This window comes from Mus caroli, chromosome 9, assembly GCF_900094665.2.
Source record: "Mus caroli chromosome 9, CAROLI_EIJ_v1.1, whole genome shotgun sequence".
NCBI lineage: Eukaryota > Metazoa > Chordata > Mammalia > Rodentia > Muridae > Mus > Mus caroli.
Window position 1 is genome coordinate 63,653,506 of NC_034578.1, and position 20,200 is coordinate 63,673,705.

At 38.0% G+C, this 20,200-nt stretch overlaps 1 protein-coding gene across 5 annotated transcripts in view; it reads left to right on the plus strand.

Moving 5' to 3' along the window:
- Nucleotides 1–20,200, plus strand: part of Herc1 (HECT and RLD domain containing E3 ubiquitin protein ligase family member 1) — a 159,282-nt gene that overhangs the window by 105,464 nt on the left and 33,618 nt on the right. For 3 of the 5 annotated variants that reach the window (XM_029481103.1, XM_029481106.1, XM_029481104.1), the window contains exons 40-55: nucleotides 1,580–1,740; nucleotides 3,090–3,206; nucleotides 3,648–3,879; nucleotides 5,886–6,010; nucleotides 7,166–7,386; nucleotides 9,034–9,302; nucleotides 10,106–10,158; nucleotides 10,785–10,985; nucleotides 11,917–12,091; nucleotides 12,803–13,073; nucleotides 13,196–13,409; nucleotides 14,359–14,615; nucleotides 15,607–15,734; nucleotides 17,202–17,329; nucleotides 18,694–18,894; nucleotides 20,030–20,160. In XM_029481103.1, coding sequence (XP_029336963.1) covers nucleotides 1,580–1,740; nucleotides 3,090–3,206; nucleotides 3,648–3,879; nucleotides 5,886–6,010; nucleotides 7,166–7,386; nucleotides 9,034–9,302; nucleotides 10,106–10,158; nucleotides 10,785–10,985; nucleotides 11,917–12,091; nucleotides 12,803–13,073; nucleotides 13,196–13,409; nucleotides 14,359–14,615; nucleotides 15,607–15,734; nucleotides 17,202–17,329; nucleotides 18,694–18,894; nucleotides 20,030–20,160 — 2,884 coding nt within the window. The remainder of the gene's footprint in view (nucleotides 1–1,579; nucleotides 1,741–3,089; nucleotides 3,207–3,647; nucleotides 3,880–5,885; nucleotides 6,011–7,165; nucleotides 7,387–9,033; nucleotides 9,303–10,105; nucleotides 10,159–10,784; nucleotides 10,986–11,916; nucleotides 12,092–12,802; nucleotides 13,074–13,195; nucleotides 13,410–14,358; nucleotides 14,616–15,606; nucleotides 15,735–17,201; nucleotides 17,330–18,693; nucleotides 18,895–20,029; nucleotides 20,161–20,200) is intronic. The other 2 variants (XM_029481107.1, XM_029481105.1) reach the window with 2 other exon arrangements.

The following is a 20,200-nucleotide window of genomic DNA, read 5'->3' on the forward strand; positions in this document are numbered from 1 at the left end:
TGTGAGCCACCATGTGGTTGCTGGGATTTGAACTCCGGACCTTCGGAAGAGCAGTCGGGTGCTCTTACCCACTGAGCCATCTCACCAGCCCTCTTCCTTTCTTCTTAATCTTTGTTTCTCTACTACTGGCTTGTAATTGATTGGAGGTAAGCCTATTGCTTCCTCTATGTGCCATGGATTATTGGGTAAACAGTGCTCTTCTGAAGCTGGAATCCTCTTTGATTGCTAAGAATAAAGCTTGGTGGTAGTAGAGCACTTGCGTAGCATATGCAAGTGGCTCTATGTTCAATCCCCTGCCTTACAGAAAAGAAAAAGCCCTAGTGTGCGGGGACAGATCTAGACTTGCTTCTTCATCAGTGTCCTCTTCCTTAATGTGAGAGGGAGTGCCTCTCCTCTCTGTGCCTCTCATTCACATGCTCTTCATGCCACCATAGCAAGTACATGTTAACTCCCTTTGGTATATGATACATACATACTATATTTGAATTGTGCTAACTGTATACTTATTCTTTCTTTAATTCTCCTATAAGTTAATACTTGACATCAATATTAATTTATAGCTAGTGAATTTAATATTTAAAGTAAAGTTTTTTATCTGCTTTTGTTTTTGACACAGGGTCTCATGTATCCTAGGCTACCTTTGAACTCCCTAAAAGGCCAGGGATGACCCTGAATTCCTCTCTATCTTCTAATTGCTGGGATTATAGTCTGTGCTACCACACTAAGTTGTATACAAACTGAAGATTGAACCCAGGGTTTTGTGCTTGTTAGGCAAATACTCCTACCATCTGAGGCATATCTCGAGTCCAAGTTTCTTGTCCTTAAAATTCTTCTTTAGTTTCTTGACTACTATTTTTATACCAAAATGCCCCTGTCACGAACTTATAGTAGAAGAAAAACTCCACAAAAGGCAAGGGTTGTTAATTTATTTTTGTTATTTCTGTATTAATCCCCAATATGTTCCTGCTATTTTTTTTTTTTTTTTTTTTTGGTTTTTGGTTTTGTTTTTTCAAGACAGGGTTTCTCTGTATAGCTCTGGCTGTCCTGGAACTCACTCTGTAGACCAGGCTGGCCTCGAACTCAGAAATCTTCCTACCTCTGCCTCCCAAGTGCTGGGATTAAAGGTGTGCGCCACCACTGCCTGGTGGAAAATTATACTTTTATAGTTGAGAATAACCTACAAAATAATTACTTTTAATACTGAGGAATCTCTCATCACTTTGTATTAAATTATAGCTAACTTGTGCTGACTTTCAGGTTGTAATTTGTTGTGTAAAAAGATGTATAATATAGGCTGGAGAGATGGCTCAGCAGATAAGAGCACTGACTGCTCTTCCAGAACTCCTGAGTTCAATTCCCAGCAACCACATGGTGTCTCACAACCATCTGTAATGGGATCCAATGCCCTCTTCTAGTGTTTTTGAAGAGCGTGACAGTGAATTCACATGCATTAAATGAATACATGCATACATACATATATACATACATACATACATACATACATACATACATACATATTTTAATGTCTGTTCTTTCCCAGTTGGGATTTTTTTTTCTAATTATTGTTATTTTCTTAAAGGCAAATGTTTTCTAGTTATCCAACTACCACTGTACTTCCTACACGCCGTGCACAGACTCCTCCAATATCATCATTACCAGCCTCTCCTTCTGATGAAGTAGGAAGAAGGCAGAGTTTAACTTCTCCAGATTCCCAGTCTACAAGGCCAGCTAATCGCACAGGTGAACTTGCTGTCAAGAAGTATAATATATATAGTACCCAAACCTCTTTGCGTTCTAGATACATGGGCTTTGTTATATAATCATTGTGCCTTTTCTTAATTGAAGATTAAAAAGGCACTTAATGAAAGTGAACTATATTTTTAAACTGAGTGCTTTCTATGTTTTGAATTGTAGATTGAATTACATCCATTTGGAGAGAAGTAACAGGGCGTATCAATCACATATGTCCTCCCATTCTTAATAAGCCAGTGTTCTGTGCTAAAAATGTCTCCTTCTAAGTGTAGCTTTAATCATAACCATACAGTTGTAATGTATCAAGGAAAGAAATATCAGTGGAAACCCAAATTGAGGGGCTTCATACAAAATAACTGGCCATGATTTGTCATGTATCACAGTGGTTGACCAGCAACTCAGAAATGTGAGGCAGAAGGATCACAAGTTCAAGATCATAGTGAACAACTTAATGAGGCTTTGTCTCAAAATAAAAAGTAAAAATAGAGTGAGAGAGTACTTACCTTGTATGTTTAAGCCCCTGAGTTCAATCCTCAGTACTAGCAGAAGCAAACCAAAGGGGCTTAAAGAGACCAAAGAGACTTCATAACCAGGTAAAATGCACAGATGATCCTAGATCTTTTGCTATAAAGAACATTACCAGTATATGTGGTGAAACTAGACTGGGAGCTGTGTTAAATGATCATATTGTTAATCTTCAAATTTTGGCTGTATTTGTACAAATTGCCTATTAACATTCAGAGAAGTTAAAGCATCTGGGTTGCTGTTAATTCTGCAGTAGTTCAGAAGAAAAAGATTTCTCAGCCGGGCGGTGGTGGCTCACGCCTTTAGTCCCAGCCCTTGGGAGGCAGAGGCAGGCGGATTTCTGAGTTCGAGGCCAGCCTGGTCTACAGAGTGAGTTCCAGGACAACCAGGGCTACACAGAGAAACCCTGTCTCAAAAAAAAAAAAAGAAGATTTCTTTATGCTCTTCTTGAAAATTTTTTATATTTAATTTTTATTATGAACATATTTACTTATCTGTACAACAGCTCAATATTGCTATGAGAAGTTTGGCTTCATTTATGGTTTTAAACAAACAAACAAACAAACAGTCAATTTTATAAACACCCTCTCTTTTGGGCTTGCCTCAAAATCATGATCCTTCTGCCTCAGCCCCCCTGAGTGCTACGGTTCCTGACAAGCAACTCCATACCCAGTTTTGTTAATCACATTTTAATAGTAAATTTGTATTGAGTTTGAATAATTCTAGGAAATTGAAGTGTCACAGTTGCTATGTGTATACTTTGTTTGTGGTGTCCAGTATTTAAGCCCACTTTGTTCTTTCTTCTGCTTCAGCCTTGTCAGACCCAAGCAGCAGACTTTCAACGTCCCCTCCTCCCCCAGCAATTGCAGTTCCTTTACTGGAAATGGGCTTCTCTCTTCGACAGATTGCTAAAGCCATGGAAGCTACAGGTAAGATATTTTTATACTGCAGTATTTATCCATACAAGAAGTCTTAAGTGTTATTGAAGGAAGAATTTTTTAAATCTTGTTAAGATTTTCTAAAAGATATTTTTATTTGTGTGTGTGTCTGTGTCTGTGTCTGTGTGTGTCTGTGTCTGTGTACATGTGAATGCAGATGCCTGTGGAGGCTAGAAGACGGAATTGGGTTCCCTGGACCTGGGGTTAGAGTTGGTTGTGAGATGCCTGACATGGGTATTAGGAATGGAACTTGTATCTCTGGAATAGCAGCAAGTGCTCTTAACTGCTGAGTCATTTCTGAGCCTCTCTTCTTAAGATTTTAAACAGCAGATCTATTATAAAATCATCAGAACAAACTCTCATAAATTAATGACATAAGATATTGATTATTTTATCCAAATTCAGTGTCAGACAACATTTCTGCTTGTATAGGTGCTCGAGGAGAGGCTGATGCCCAGAACATCACTGTTCTTGCTATGTGGATGATAGAGCACCCTGGGCATGAGGATGAGGAGGAGCCCCAGCCCAGCAGCACAGCAGACGCCAGACATGGAGCGACAGTTCTGGGAAGTGGCGGGAAGTCAAATGATCCCTGTTATTTACAGTCACCAGGAGACATACCATCAGCTGATGCTGCTGAAATGGAGGAAGGCTTTAGTGAAAGGTAAAATTCTACTTTCTTTATTCCTGTCTCTTGTGTCCTAACTATTGCCTCTAAAACCCCAATTCTTTCCCATCATAAATGCTTCTACTGTTTTATAAATTTAATAAAAATAAGAAAAGATTGAGCCAGATGGTGGTGGCACACACCTTTGGTCCCAGCACTTGGGAGACAAAGAAAGGCATGTGGATCTCTTGAGAGTTTGAGGCCAGCCTGGTCTACAGAACAAGTTCCAGAATAGCCAAGGCTACACAGAAAAACTCTTTCTAGGGTCCTGAGTTCAGTCCTTATTAGAACTGGAAAAAACAAAAAACAAACAAACAAAACCCCAACTGATTTAGTTAGTGAATTTTATAGGAATAGATTTTTCTGTCTCATTTTAGTTAAGTTTATATGTCCATTTATTTTAAAGTTTTCTTCAGTGCTGGGGATCAAATCCAAAGTTATACATGCTAGGCTAGTACTCTAACACTGAGATATATAGATATATTCCCAAATCCTATAGTTTTTACTATCTAGTATTATATGATCCTTTAAAAAAAAAAAAAAAGCTGTGAAAAGAGTTCTGAAATATATGTACCCTATGAGGTATCATTGTGAGATATAATAAAATGTCCTAAAATTTTCTCTTAAAATCACTTTTCTTTTACAATTCTTATGACTATTTTTTTCTTTTAAAAGTTTTACATGTATAGTATTTTGCCTTCATGTATATTTATGCACCCTGTTTTTGCGTGTTGCCTATAGAAGTCAGAAAGGGGTAGGTTATATCTTACAAAACATGAAAACTTTTTTATAAGTTCCATGAATATTTTCAAAATTTAATTTGAAATATTTGTTTCTCCTTGGCACAAATTCTCTATCATTTCAGGTGTTAAATATTTAATGATTTAGGGTTTAGTTTGAAGTTATTTTTTCTTTTGCTATGGGGTTTGGATGATACTCTAGGCTCTGCTCCTGTTTGATTATGGAGATGAATTAAGCATCATTTTACTATTGGACGAATTCAAAATCCAGTAAAATTAATGCCCGAGAAGCCATGTATGACATGCCTAAAAGTAAAGAGCTTCACAAGGGATGAAAACTTTGAAAGCTTTGTCACAGGCTAAGGGGATAGTTACAGTCGTAGATGCTGTAGTATACTGAAGACCCCTGGCTTAATTGCCAGCAACTCTCTCTCCTCCACCAAAAATGTTTTATGCAAGTCACGTTCATTTCCTTTTTTGATACCGTCAGTATCTAATTTTAAAAAATGATGTTTTTATAGCCAAAGACATTGAGAATGACAAAGCATGCAAACAAGAAAAACAGTTCTAAACATGCTATGATGGTATTCTATAAAATGTCTTAATTTTTATTTAAAATATTTTAAGCCTTAAAAACCTGTTTAAGGAGTGATTATAAGTAAAGTACTTGCAACCTGAGTTTAATTCCTAGAATCCTTTTTTAAAAACCCCGGCATGGATGGGTGTAGTGGTACACACCTTTAATCCCCACGGAAGGAGGTGGAGCTCTATCTACATATCATGATTTCTAGGCAAGCCAGAGCAAGCTACATAGTGAGACTCTTTTTTCAAAACACATATACAAATACACACAGGCACCCGAGCACACACATACACACATCTCACCATCACCGCAACCACCACTGTCATCTGGATAGGTAGATGGGTGGATCCCAGGATTCAGTAGCCAGCCAGCCTGTCTAGCCTCCTTGGTTAGTTCCAGGGCAGTAAGAGACCCCGTCTTGGGGTAGGGGGGAACCCCAAAAACAGTAGCTAAGAAGCAACACTAGATTGTCCTGCCAGCCTCCACACACATTCCCCTGCCCCCACACATACATGAGCATATGCACAGCACACAGAGACACATGCAGAAACATACACAAACTATTTTATTCTCAGTGATATTTGGAGAAAAGGGTAATACTACAAACAAGCATGTACTTCTGCTTTCTTTTCATGAGAGCTTTAAAAAAATTCTTGTTGCCTTCATACTTGCTTTTGTAGCCCTGATAATCTGGATCATACAGAGAATGCAGCTTCTGGAAGTGGACCACCAACTAGAGGTCGCTCAACAGTAACAAGAAGGCACAAATTTGACTTAGCAGCACGCACTCTGCTTGCAAGAGCAGGTAATTATTTTTCACATGCCTCTCTTGGTGAAAGATCTCTTTTAAAAATCATTATTGAAGCAGGATTAAAGAAGATACAAACTAAAGAATTAAGTGAACTAGTGATGCTAATATTTAGTGGAATAGCAATTTGCATGTAATTTTGAACTCTGTTTAATTTCACTAATCACAGCATGCATTCATAGGATTTCCTTTGGTATTGGAGGCTATGGTGGCCACTTGTAGATTTCGAAAGATTTTGTAGCTGCTCTCTGCCTTTAGTCAGTTATAATTTGAGAAGTGATGCTGCATAATTCATGTTTAGCATCAGTGGTCAGAAGGTTCTAGGAGCTGCACTATAACACGCAGAAGTAGACACTGGTTTTTCTGCTGTACTCTAGCTTTAGAGCCTAGGCCCGAGGGAAGCAAGAATAAATTCTCTTAATACATTAGTAAATTCTAGGATTAGCTTGAGAGCATGAGAGCATGGGAATATATTTTCTTTTTGTTGGCGATTTTTATTATCCTGGCAATTAAAACCAGAGCCTTGCACATTCTAAGTAAACACTTCACCACAGAGGTATATCTTTATTCCACTATTGTATCACCATCATCACCACCACCACCACTACCATCACAATGCTAGGGGTCACACCCAGGGCCTTATGCATGCTAGGCAAGTAGTCTACCACTAAGCTATATCTTAGCCACAAGAAAATATATTTCCCAAACTGGAAACCATATTACCATTATTAAAAAGAATTTGATTATTAAAATATCAAATATAAGTGGTGATTCAGTCCTAACTATTACCATGAGAAAGAAATTTGAGACTTGCTTAGAAAATATAGGCTAGACATTTACCATAAAATGAAAAGAGGTTGAATTTAAAAAATTGAACCTGGGAGAGTAATAATAGGTGATATTTTAAATTAAATAATATTTATAACTCAAATAAAAATGTAACATCTTAATTTCTTTTGTATGTAGTGACTTATTTAAACTTATCAGCAGTCTGAGAGATGGTATACCTTATATGATAGTTGTAATTTTATGGTTTGGGATCCAGAGAAGTAACTGAGTGAGATTTTCTTCTACATGTGTGGCAATTAAGAACTGATAAAATAGAATTATCTTCTTCATGCAAATAAAATGCCTTTTTTGTTTTGTTCTGAGCGGGGTTATACCGCTCTGTGCAGGCTCACAGGAATCAAAGTCGGAGAGAAGGAATATCTTTGCAGCAAGACCCAGGGGCGTTGTATGACTTTAATTTAGATGAGGAATTGGAAATTGATCTTGATGATGAAGCAATGGAAGCTATGTTTGGACAAGACCTGACCAGTGACAATGATATTCTGGGAATGTGGATCCCAGAGGTACTGGATTGGCCTACCTGGGTGTGTGTGACTGCAGCGGGGGCTGCTCTGACTTATTTTCCTGCCCTCCTGTTCATACAGCTTACTAACAGCAGCCTTGCCTAGAGTTGAAAGAGTCTTTCATCTCATCCTGAGGTTTGGGGATTTACTGATTGAGCATTGCGTTGAAACTAACAAACTGATAAGAAAGTCTATCTTGTTGCTTTCTCTGTGTGATTTATTGCTTCTCTCCCCAGACTAGATGACTAGAGCCATATTGTGGCAATACTTCATTGTGATGTTGAAGAGAAATTTCAAAACTTGACATTAGGCCCTAGTACATTGCTGGGTTGTATAACATGATTGCTTTAATCACATTCCTGTCTGAGTGCATGCTCTTGTCCTTCATAGTTTCTATTTAGTCAGTATAAGGCTCATGTGGGAACCAGTCTTATAACACCCCTCGTCCAGGGACAGAGTTCATGTAGGTTTATGTGTATATTAATTATTTAGCATTACATTTTTATAGGGGAAACTTTATTTTTTTTTCTTTTTTTTTTAATTTTTAATATTTTTATTACATATTTTCCTCAATTACATTTCCAATGCTATCCCAAAAGTCCCCCATAGCGCCCCCCACTTCCCTACCCACCCATTCCCATTCTTTTGGCCCTGGCATTCCCCTATATTGGGGCATATAAAGTTTGCAAGTCCAATGGGCCTCTCTTTCCATTGATGGCCGACTAGGCCATCTTTTGATACATATGCAGGTAGAGACAAGAGCTCCAGGGTTCTGGTTAGTACATCATGTTGTTCCAACAATAGGGTTGCAGATCCCTTTAGCTCCTTGGGTACTTTCTCTAGCTTCTCCATTGGGAGCCCTGTGATACATCCAATAGCTGACTGTGAACATCCACTCCTGTGTTTGCTAGGCCCCAGCATCGTCTCACAAGAGACACTGCTTGTGGACGTTGTACATCGTGGTGCGGAGCCTAGTGCGCACCACGATGTACAACGTCCACAAGCAGCAGGATTCAGCAGTTTGGCTAGGAATTTCATAAATTCATTCTTTTTAATAGCTGAGTAGTACTCCATTGTGTAAATGTACCATAATTTCTGTATCCATTCCTCTGTTGAGGGACATCTGGGTTCTTTCCAGCTTCTGGCTATTATAAATAGGGCTGCTATGAACATAGTGGAGCATGTGTCCTTCTTACCGGTTGGGACATCTTCTGGATATATGCCCAGGAGAGGTATTGCTGGATCCTCCGGTATAGGGGAAACTTTAAAGCTCATAGATGTGAACTTTTATCTGCTTGATTAGGTTAATAACATAAATGAAACATAATGGCATCTTAGAAATTCAGAAAATAGGTCTCATATTATGGCCAGGTAAAAAGTGTTTTCACTAGAGAATTTTTTTAATGGTTTGAGATAAATTTAAATTATTGAATTTCTTTTTTATTTCCAGCAGAATAATCTTAATTTATAACTTAAGCAAATAGAAGAAAAGCAAAGCATATCTTCAGATTGTGTGGTCTGAATTCTGACTTGAAAGAAAGTTACATAGCACTAATGAACGTCACTGAACTGTTGTAGGATATTTAAAAAGCAGCTAGTTTTATATCACAAACAATCTACCTCTTACCCTACGTTGACTATAATTTGGTATAAAATCATTTTGTACAGCATGTTTGTGAGTCTGAAGACAGGGAAGAAGTGGTCGTGTGTGAACTTTGTGAATGCAATGTCGTCAGCTTCAACCAGCACATGAAGAGAAACCACCCTGGCTGTGGGCGCAGTGCGAACCGCCAGGGGTATCGCAGCAATGGCTCCTATGTGGATGGCTGGTTTGGTGGTGAATGTGGGAGTGGAAATCCATACTACCTGCTGTGTGGCAGCTGCAGGGAGAAGTACTTAGCCCTGAAGACTAAGACCAAGACTACAAATTCTGAAAGGTACCTTGAAATTGTGTTATAGATACCAGCTTCCTTGGATAACAACATCTCACTCTGTTAAAACACAGAAACACACTCTCTCTCTCTTTCTCTCTCTCTTTTATGTAAAGAATTAACTTTGACTGTATTCGGGGCAGAGCTTGTGGAGGTCAAGGAATTACATTCTCAGGAGATTTGGGAGCCATTTTTACTCTTTTGGTCCCCCAGGCATAGCAGCATGGCAGTGGGCCCTTCATGACAGTTGCACTCTGTCGACCATTAGCATCATGACAGGCTGTGATCAGGGTCCTCATTTTAATTCTCAGAGCTATAGAATCAAGTTTTCAAATGGATGTTTTTCAGCATATTTCTGTTACCTTAACTAGGATGTTCTTCTTGACAATACACACACACACACACACACACACACACACACACACAGAGTGTTCTATTTAAATGGGCTTCTGTGGGGGAACAAAAGAGACTTTCTTTCTTCATATACTTAACCTCTAGTTCTACAACCGTTAAATCTTTGGTCCTTTGTAGGACAGAGTTTTATTAAAAGAGTTATTGAAGGTAATCACAAATGTCCCTAAGGATTTTTGTTTTTTGTTTTTTACTTTTTGTTTGTTTGTTTGTTTGGGTAAAGCAGCCATCTATAAACGTGCGTACAAATGGTAGTTTTTACTGCATTTGTCCCATAACACAAGACACTTTTACTTTTTGCTGCTTTATTAATGAACTCTTATAATATTCTAATGACTTAATTTGCATTTGGGTACTAACTTTTATATAAACCACGGTGTTCTTCATGTTTGGTGCAGGTACAAGGGACAAGCCCCAGATCTAATTGGCAAGCAGGACAGTGTGTATGAAGGTTTGTTTGCTTTGAGAGCTTCCTTATTTTATGTGTATTTTTATGTCTACTTCTTGCTTAACATCTGCTACTAACTTTACCATTATGTGTGTTTGTGTTTATGTACATATTAACTAGAGCTTTTCCTAAGTGGATCTGAGGTTACTTGATAACAACATTCCATTCTTGAGAGTTATAGGAGAAAGAAAGAACCCAAACTCAAATGTCAGGTTTACCATACAGTAGTAATTTGTTTGGAGGGTTTTTTTTTTCCAGAATAGCAAAAAAATGTAACATTTTGAAGTTTTTTCTATCCTAATTGTGGAAAAAAATGAGTGGAAAAGTGGGAAAAAAGTTGAGATGAGTATAATTTGTTTTCTAGAGCATGCATTTGCTTGAATATATATTGGCTGAGCCCTCTGTGATCAGTTGTAGCATTTGCTTTTTCTTTCAGTGGATCTTATTCCACTCCCCTTTCCAGTAGTCTCACATGCCTCAGGAATGCAGCTTGCTTAGGTCTCCAGGAGATGGCGCTGTGTTCATTTTGTAGCCCTCCTTGAACATTTTAGATTTATCTTAAAATAATCACTGTTAGCCGAACTATGCCATGTTTATATTCACATGCCATATATTTATTTAAATTCCAGAAGACTGGGACATGTTAGATGTTGATGAAGATGACAAACTAACAGGTGAAGAAGAATTTGAATTGCTTGCTGGACCACTTGGTTTAAATGACCGGCGCATTGTGCCAGAACCAGTTCAGTTCCCTGACAGTGACCCCCTGGGAGCATCAGTAGCAATGGTCACAGCTACCAACAGTATGGAAGAGACTTTGATGCAAATTGGTAAGCTGAAAGGCTAATTATCATTAATTTTTGGTCCATTTTAATATTTATATTTATCTTTTATATTTAGTATCCTAGGTAAATAGTAGTAATAATGGCTTAGCCCCACTTCATACCAGCAAGTCTCTTTGGCCATTTGGTGGGAAAGGAGTACTGAATATAGTTCAGAAGTTTGACAAGAGGTTTTTTTGTTTTTGTTTTTGTTTTTGTTTTTTTTTTTTCTATATTCTTTTCAACCTTATTTTTTTTGAGACAGGGTCTTGCACTGAACCAAATTGGAGCTCATTGATTTGGCTAGACTGGTCAAGTTCACATGTGTACCACCCCTTTCTGCATACCCCTCCCCCTCCCACCAACCAAAATTTAAAAATTGGCACTATCAGTGACTTAGTTCTTTATTTGTACTCAAAGCATATTTTATTTCTATCTTTCCTGTCTCTGAAGAGCTGTGACAGTGATTAAGAGCATTGTTGCTCTTGTAAGAAAATCCTGGGTTTTGTTCCCAGCTCCTACATGGCTGCTTATAGTGTCTATAACTCCAGTTCCAAGGGACTTGATGTCCTCTTCTGTCTTTCTTTGGCACTGCACACACATGGTTCACATACATACATTTAGGCAAAATACTCATATATATAAAATAAAAACAAAATACTTTTTAAAAACTATTCCTTTCTTATATCTCTTAATATCATAAGTGACACATAAAAAGAATAGAGGAAAAAACATGTATTTAATGGAAAATCTCTTCTATTAACTCAGAAATCTCTTAAGTTTAATATCTTAAGGAATTTTCTACTAGTTCTAGGTGAGCAAACATTGTCTTGCTATATTTCTTTGCAGATTAGAACCTACATAAAACAAGGGAGAAAAATTTAGTAGTCTAGATACTTTATCTTACTTTGTTGAAAACTGAGCAAAATTCTGCTTTCAGGTTGCCATGGGTCTGTGGAAAAGAGTTCCTCTGGGAGAGTAACATTAGGAGAGCAGGCAGCAGCCCTTGCAAATCCTCATGACCGAGTAGTGGCTCTAAGGAGGGTGACTGCTGCCGCTCAAGTCCTTCTGGCCAGAACCATGGTCATGCGAGCACTGTCTCTTCTCTCAGTCAGGTAAGTATTATTGTGTCAAGTGATGCAGTTAGCTTCTGACATATTTCACTCAGGAGTCTGGTAGGGGATATGAGAGAGTTTTTAAAACTTGACAATGTATTGTTGAATAAATTTAGGTTAATCTTAGTCATTATTGGTATTTATTTAGTTAATACTTGGCTTTTTTAGGGTTGAAATAATGCCAATTTAGTAACAGTCAGTTGCATATCTTTTTTGTTGTTGTTCCAGACACTGGAAATTAAACTGTTTAGTTGGTACTAGGTAGAAATTAAATAGTGAACTAATGTTTCTGCAGAACTCATAAAGAATAAAAATAGATAAAACTAATGTATAGCTTTAGACAATAGACAACAGTTACTTCTGTAGACACAATGGCTCTGAGGAGCCCTCAGCAAGCCACTGAGGTGCTGCTAGAGTTCTGTCTCTTGACTTAGAGGATGGGGGTTTCCAGAATGAAAGTTTCTGTTCTGTGAACATTCCTAATGTCATATTCCAGTGATTTAGTGATAACTCTCAGTGCATGCAATGTTCATTAAAAATAAAAGTGTAAGTGATCATTTCCATCTTATGTCATGTTTTGATACAAGGACATATATAATGAATGGTACAGCTTTTGTTTGATTTGAGTTTTTGATGATAAGTATGTGGGGTTCAAAACTGCCCCTTAAGAAATCTGTTTCGTCTATCTGAAGTGCTGTCTTTTCCTGACAGTGGTTCCAGTTGTAGCCTGGCTGCTGGTCTCGAGTCTCTGGGGTTAACAGATATCCGTACACTGGTTCGGCTAATGTGCTTAGCTGCAGCAGGGAGAGCTGGCCTTTCCACCAGCCCTTCTGCCATAGCCAGTACCTCAGAACGTTCACGAGGCGGACACAGTAAGGCCAGCAAGCCCATTTCTTGCCTGGCCTACCTGAGCACAGCAGTGGGATGCCTGGCATCAAATACTCCAAGCGCTGCAAAGCTGCTGGTTCAGCTGTGTACACAGGTAAGGTAGCTTCAGGAATTCCTGCTTTGTTTTTCCCAGGGATTCTTACAACATTTTGAAATTAAATCTTTTTGTTTCAAAAACATGTAAAAATTAAACCATTTGTCCTGATTGCTCTTCAGAACTTGATTTCTGCTGCAACAGGTGTCAATCTCACCACAGTGGATGATCCCATTCAGCGGAAGTTTCTACCAAGCTTTCTCCGTGGGATTGCTGAAGAGAATAAGCTTGTAACCTCCCCAAACTTTGTTGTAACTCAAGCCCTTGTGGCATTATTGGCAGACAAAGGGGCCAAACTGAGACCTAACTATGATAAGACAGAAATAGAAAAGAAAGGTAGGTTTCATGCTGTTTGAGTACAGTCTTCTGTAGATTAAGTCTTCAGAGGTGTGGTTTCGCATTGTTGTAATAAAGGACGTTTCTTAAGTTTGGAATATAAAAAAGTTACAGAGACAGATTTGGGGTTTTGTGTTTGTTTGTTTGTTTGTTTGTTTGTTTTTGAGATAGGGTATAATTGTGTAGTCCCAGGTTAGCCCCACACCAGCAATCCTCCTGTGCCTCTTGAGTGCTGGGATTACAAGTTTGCACAGACATTGAAGTGAGTATTAGAAAATGTACCAACTAGTGTAGTTACAGATAATGGCTTGAATTACCATACATGATCGGGTTCCTTAATACAATTTAAGTAGGAATAGTATGGAAGATAACTCTTTGAAGGGACTACTATATAGTCACTATTTAACCTTCACCCCAGTCAAGCACATTTTAAGTGAGATTGGTGGACTTTGGGATCAATTGATCTAGTTCCTTTACTAGATGTTAAGATTCAGTTTTTAAAATGATTTACTTATGTATTTGGTGCTGAGTATTGGAACCCAAGGCCTAGCGCATTCTGAGCATGTGCTCTGTCACTTAGTTGTAACCCAAGTAATGTCCCTGCTAAGCTGTTTTTTTTGTTTGTTTGTTTTGTTTTTTTAAAGCAGCAGACACTAGCTTGTTATTCTTAAGGGCCTATTGCCTTTGCATGGGCCAAAAGATTATGTCTGCTGTATTTCCAGTCCTTAGGTCAAGGACTGTTTATTGGTGTATAATAAAATATTAGTTTGTAGTGAATCAGATTTATTATGAAATTTGATGTGAAATACTTTATATCTTATATGCATATCTTAGTAAAATGATTGCTTATAAAAGAGCTAATTTATAAAAGAAATGGGTTAACCCATTTTTGTTTGTTCATCATCACCAACTCTCACCTGGGCATCATTTCATTGTTTTGTTTAAGCAGGTTTTATTGCCCAATTGTATGCCCATCCTTCCTATGATCCTTCTGCTGTAGGCCCTCTGGAGCTGGCTAATGCCCTGGCAGCCTGCTGCCTCTCCTCTAGGCTATCCTCACAGCATAGGCAATGGGCTGCTCAACAACTTGTGCGCACTCTTGCTGCACATGACCGTGACAACCAAACTGCTCCACAAACACTCGCTGATATGGGAGGAGATCTCAGAAAATGCTCTTTTATCAAGTTGGAGGCTCACCAAAACAGAGTATGTATTTTGAAATCAAGTGTGTTAATTACGTGTTTGACTGTTCAGAGTGTAGGTCTCCGTATCTCTTTCTATGTCTCTTTTTCTCACAGATATATACACGATTACCAAGATTTGCCTAGTAGTTGCTAATTCTAGTTTCTTTGTATGTGGGTTAACAGAAAGAAATCAGTTCCTAAAAGATAAAGGCTTATCTATACAAGTACTTGATGTATTGTAGGTGATTAATCTAGTAGGCCCTGAAGTTTTAAGAAGCAAGTACGGAAATGAATTAATCAATTTTAAAATCACTATTTTTAATGTGTGTAGAAGGGTAGAAGGGGTTTGTGCATGTGAGTGCAGAACCCATGGAGGCTAGAGTTATCAGATGCCCCCAGAACTGGAGTTCCAGGTGGTTGTGAACTGTCCAGTATGGGTGTAGGGAACCAAACTTGGGTTCTCTTCAAGAGCAATATAGGCCTTGTAGCCATTGAGCCATCTTCAGTCCCTTAGGAAGTCCACACTGACATGAGTGTCATCTGGAAGGGATGTGAGAATGTGTGTAGCAGCTTGCTCTGCCTTTTGGAGTCATTCCTTCTCAGCATGTTCGAATGTTTATTGTTAACTAATTAAATATTTAGACATTTTAGTAGAGAGCTAGGTAAGGTGGCTCATTGGGTAAAAGTACTTACCACCAAGCCTGATGTGATCCAAGAGGAGCTATAATAGAGGCAAGAACTGACTCCCTCAATTGTGACTGCAACATGTTCACGTTGGCATGTGCGTTCTCTCCTATGGAGATAAAAATAAAATAAAAGTTTATAAAAAAGACTTTATTATGTCTTAAGTAATTTGAGGAAGATTGAGCCTAGTACTCTAATGGGTATTCTACAAAACATTTAGGAAACCACATATATTGAATAACATGGATTTTTTTTTTTAATAGAACTTCAAATGATAAAGTCCTTTAACTCAGAATTTGGCTTGGCTTATCTCTCTTTAATTTTCCTAGGTGATGACATGTGTTTGGTGTAATAAAAAAGGCCTGTTGGCTACCAGTGGCAATGATGGCACTATTCGGGTGTGGAATGTTACCAAGAAGCAATACTCACTTCAGCAAACCTGTGTGTTCAATAGACTGTAAGTGCTTGTTCCACTGGTGTAAAACTGGAGCAGTCTTTGGCAGGCCTCACCTTGGTTGTGTTAGTGTAGTCCATCCTCATTAAAACTAAAGGTTTTTCTTTTGGAATATTTCTAAATCTCCAGAATGCACGTTTACCTTTCCATGGTAGTAATTCAGGAAATAAAAATTTAAATTCTATTTAGAACAGAGCTTACTAGCAAATACATGTTTAGTTATATCAACCAGTATACTGATTTTCATTAGTCTTCTGTGGTTATTTGGGAATTAGAGTAGTTGCTTTTGTGTCGACATGTTGCAACTTTATAGTGCTGTAGCTAGCTGTAAGTATTTCTTTTTTTTAAAAAAATGATTTAGTAAATTTTATTATAAAAACTTTGAAATAAAAAAAATCACACATCGATAGTAACCAAGCCTAAAGCCTATGCATCTCACTGAACTTCTGTACAGTCAGACAGCCACATAGAACAGCAGCTGTGAAACTTTGCACTAGATTTTACACTAACACTACTGAATATATTTTTATGTGCTTACCTCCAGACAAATGGAAACTCAACAACAGAGTTAGAACTAAAACATAATTGGTTTTGTATCTTCCTGTATTTACTCATGTTATTACCCACATTTAGTCCTTCCTTATCTCCTAAGATTTAATCTTGGTGCTCTCTTTTCTATAGATAGATTATACTATATTCACATATACATTTGTTTGTGTATATTCATATATTATTGGCTAGATTCCACATATGAGGAAAATCATGTGGGTTTTTTTTTCCCTTTATGAGATTGTTTGACCTCACTTGATATACATTCTAAGTCCATCCATTTTTTTACAAATCTTATCATACATATTTATGTAGAACTGAGTATTATTCTATTTCATGTATACACCAGATTTTTATTACCCATTCATCTGTTAATAGATAACTAGATTGTTGCCAATTCTTTGTTACAGTTAAAAAAATGGCTATAAATATGTGAGCATAGATATCCTAGTAGTAGTGTATGGAGTGCTCAGTGTATGTGCCCAGGAGCGAGGGAGCTGGGCATATGATAGTTATGTTTTAATTTCTGAAAACTCTCCAAACTAATTTCCACAATAGCTGATTAAGTTACATCACCACCAACAGTAAATTTGGTAAAGTTTCTTTCTCTACATACATTCCTTTTCTAAGACGTTTTATATAAATTTGGCATACAGAAATCAGTATACTCTGAATAGTAACTCTGTCTCCAGCCCATATCAATTCTGAAGGTCTTTGCTGACAGATTCTGTCCTAATAATGAGTAGTCAAAGCATCATTCCTTCATAGTTGATATTTTCTCTGTGGTGAGAGATACTGTTGACTAAGAATACCCTATGATAATGGCCTGCCTGTATGTACCCCTTGCTTCAAGGTTTGAAATATAGCTTACTAAATTTAGAAATGGGGATGGAAATTGCATACTCATCTGTTGAATTTTAGGGAAGGGGATGCTGAGGAAAGCCTTGGGTCACCCAGCGACCCAAGCTTCTCACCTGTTTCCTGGAGTATCAGTGGCAAATACCTTGCTGGGGCTTTGGAGAAGATGGTAAACATCTGGCAAGTTAATGGTAAGAGTCTTGCAACTGCAATGGGTGCAGCTCAGCCTCCTTCTCACTTAGTCTTGAAAGCACTGGCTTCTCTTTACCTGGAAATCCATGAACTTTTCTATGAAAATACTGCACAGGATGCACTTCCTGGAAGTTTCAGGTACCTACTTCTGTAAGCCAAACCTTCTTTTAATGCAGCAGTAAGTAGGCTTTGTTAAGCTGCATAATTTTCAGTCACTTGAAGTAGCTCTATCATTTGTTTCTTTCAGAGATAAAAATTATTAGGTGCTTTATACTTTATTTTTTCCCTCCCTCCCTTCCTCCCCTCTCTCCTCCCTCCTTTCTCTCCTCCCTCCTTTCTCTCCTCTCTCCTTCCTCCCTTTCTTTCTTTCTTTCTTTCTTTCTTTCTTTCTTTCTTTCTTTCTTTCTTTCTTTCTTTCTTTCTTTCTTATCTTTCTTTCTATCTATCTATCTATCTATCTATCTATCTATCTATCTATCTATCTACTAGGGTGCATGTATGGAGGTTAGAGAACAACTTGACATTGGTATTCTCCTACCATGTGGATCTTAGGGATTGAATGTAGGTCATTAGGCTTGGCAGCAGGTGCCTTTACCCACAAAGCCCTTTATCAAATCTTATTGTATTTTTCTAGGGGATAAAAAATACTGTTGTAATTATAGACTTACTAGTATTTGTTTATTTTTACATATTTAAGAAATGGCTGTTGTCATTCACGTAATAAAGGAGTAGCTAGCTTGTCTTAGTTGTAGGTAAATTACTCATATCAAGTGGGGTTTCAATAGTTATTACGAGTCGCTGAGCATCATGGCCCATGGAATTTCAGTACTTGGGGGTGGGGGCAGGAGGATTGCTTGAAGTTGGAGGTCAGCCTGGACTACATTGTGACGCCTGTGTCAAAAACAAGTAAACTAAACGCAGAAGTACCTTAGTGATGTTGCCTTTAGCCTTCTCGCAGTGTCCTGGGAAAGAAACGTGCCAATTTGCCAGCAATAGGCAAGCACCTAAGTGTTTGCCATTTGCTACTAAGTTTATTCCTTTATTCTGTCATCTGTAGAAGTTCTTTTTTCTATAAGTAGTTAAAGATTGTTGACTTAAATGATACTCAAGACACGAATAAGATTTTGTTTTCACAGACCTTTAGGTTCATAGACTGTTGTGAATTGGAGAGTGCATTAGCTATTATCTATCTCTGTCTTATCTATCTTTATCTATATGGCACGTGAAGACTAGAGTGGCCTCGAACTTACAGAGATCCACCTGCCTCCGCCTCTTGATTGCTGTTTTTAAGGATGTGTACCACTACACCTGGCACGTGTTCTTTTTTAAAGAGTAAAATGGGCTAACATTTCTCCCTCTGTAGGAGGAAAAGGATTAGTAGATATTCAGCCTCACTGGGTATCTGCCCTGGCCTGGCCAGAAGAAGGTCCAGCTACAACCTGGTCAGGAGAATCTCCAGAGTTATTGCTGGTGGGACGGATGGACGGATCTCTAGGACTGATTGAAGTTGTTGATGTGTCCACTATGCACCGCCGAGAACTGGAGCACTGCTATCGAAAGGATGGTAAGACATTTTCTAGTCAAGAAAGTAGACAAATAGACAAACGTTTTGGTTGAATATAAATGCTGAGTGGGTGTTACTTTGGGTTTGTTTTCTAACATTTCCGCTATGTTTTTAATTTTAATTAGTAATTGAATTGAAATCTGTTTCTCTACCCCTTACTTTGTCTCTCTGCCAAAGGGAAATTTCATTTTGTTACACCATATTAGCCATTCATCCTTCGTGTGAATGATTGACCATTTATAACAGGATGCAAGTATCCCTTAAGTTAGAGCTATGGAATAGGGGAATCATGGGTAGAAACGCCTGTGCTGTTAACGGCCGAGTAAACTAAGGAAATAGGGGAAGATGGAGAAGAAAGGTCCTGGATTCAGCAGATGACACAAAGTTTGCCTCTGTGTTTTTCTTACTGAGTACCTTTGAGTAAATGCATGTCTTACTAGCAGTTTTTATTAGTTATTTGGGGGAAACAAGTAATTCAGAGGTCACAGTACTGATTTGTATAATACTCTATTTGACAGGAGAATTGTTTGTCATGTTTTGGGTTTGGGTTTTTTACAATCTACTTTTAAAATTTTGACAATAACTTCAGAGGGTTCAAAAGTTAAAACATTTTAAAAGGCGTAGAAGGAAAATCTTCCTGTCTGCTACCCCCAAAGCCCATCCTGCCCTCTAGGTACTATTTTTTACTTCTCAGCCTTACAGTATACAAAAAAGCAATGGTGATTAGAGGATAGGATAGACAGTCTTAAGAGCCTGGGAACACTGACTGTGACAGCAGAAGGAATCATCAAGATGATTTTTCAGTTTCATAGTAGATTCTTTCTCAAAAGAAGAACATGGTACAATGCTTTACTACCAACCAGATCGTTACTGTTTTTCTTTCTTAAAAACAAAAAAAGAAACTCCTGTGAAAGAATGAAATGTTAGAAGTGGGGTCATTTCTTTTACTCATAACGAACATTCTCAAAGTGGGTTATATCAGCTCTCTGCTGCAGGCTCTAATTGGTTAGCTGTGTAGAAGTTTTCTTGCTGTGGTGGTCAAAGCACATTTTTTTTGTTTTTTGTTTTGAAAGCATCTACCTAGGTGTCTAGATAGTGACAAACCCATTCTTTTCTTGTGTTTTTATCATGGTAGTATCTGTCACCTGCATTGCTTGGTTCAGTGAAGACAGACCATTTGCAGTAGGATATTTTGATGGAAAATTGTTAATGGGAACAAAAGAACCACTTGAGAAAGGAGGCATTGTTCTTATTGATGCGCATAAGGTAAAGACCATCTTCTCCATGCTTGCTTTTCTTTTTTTTT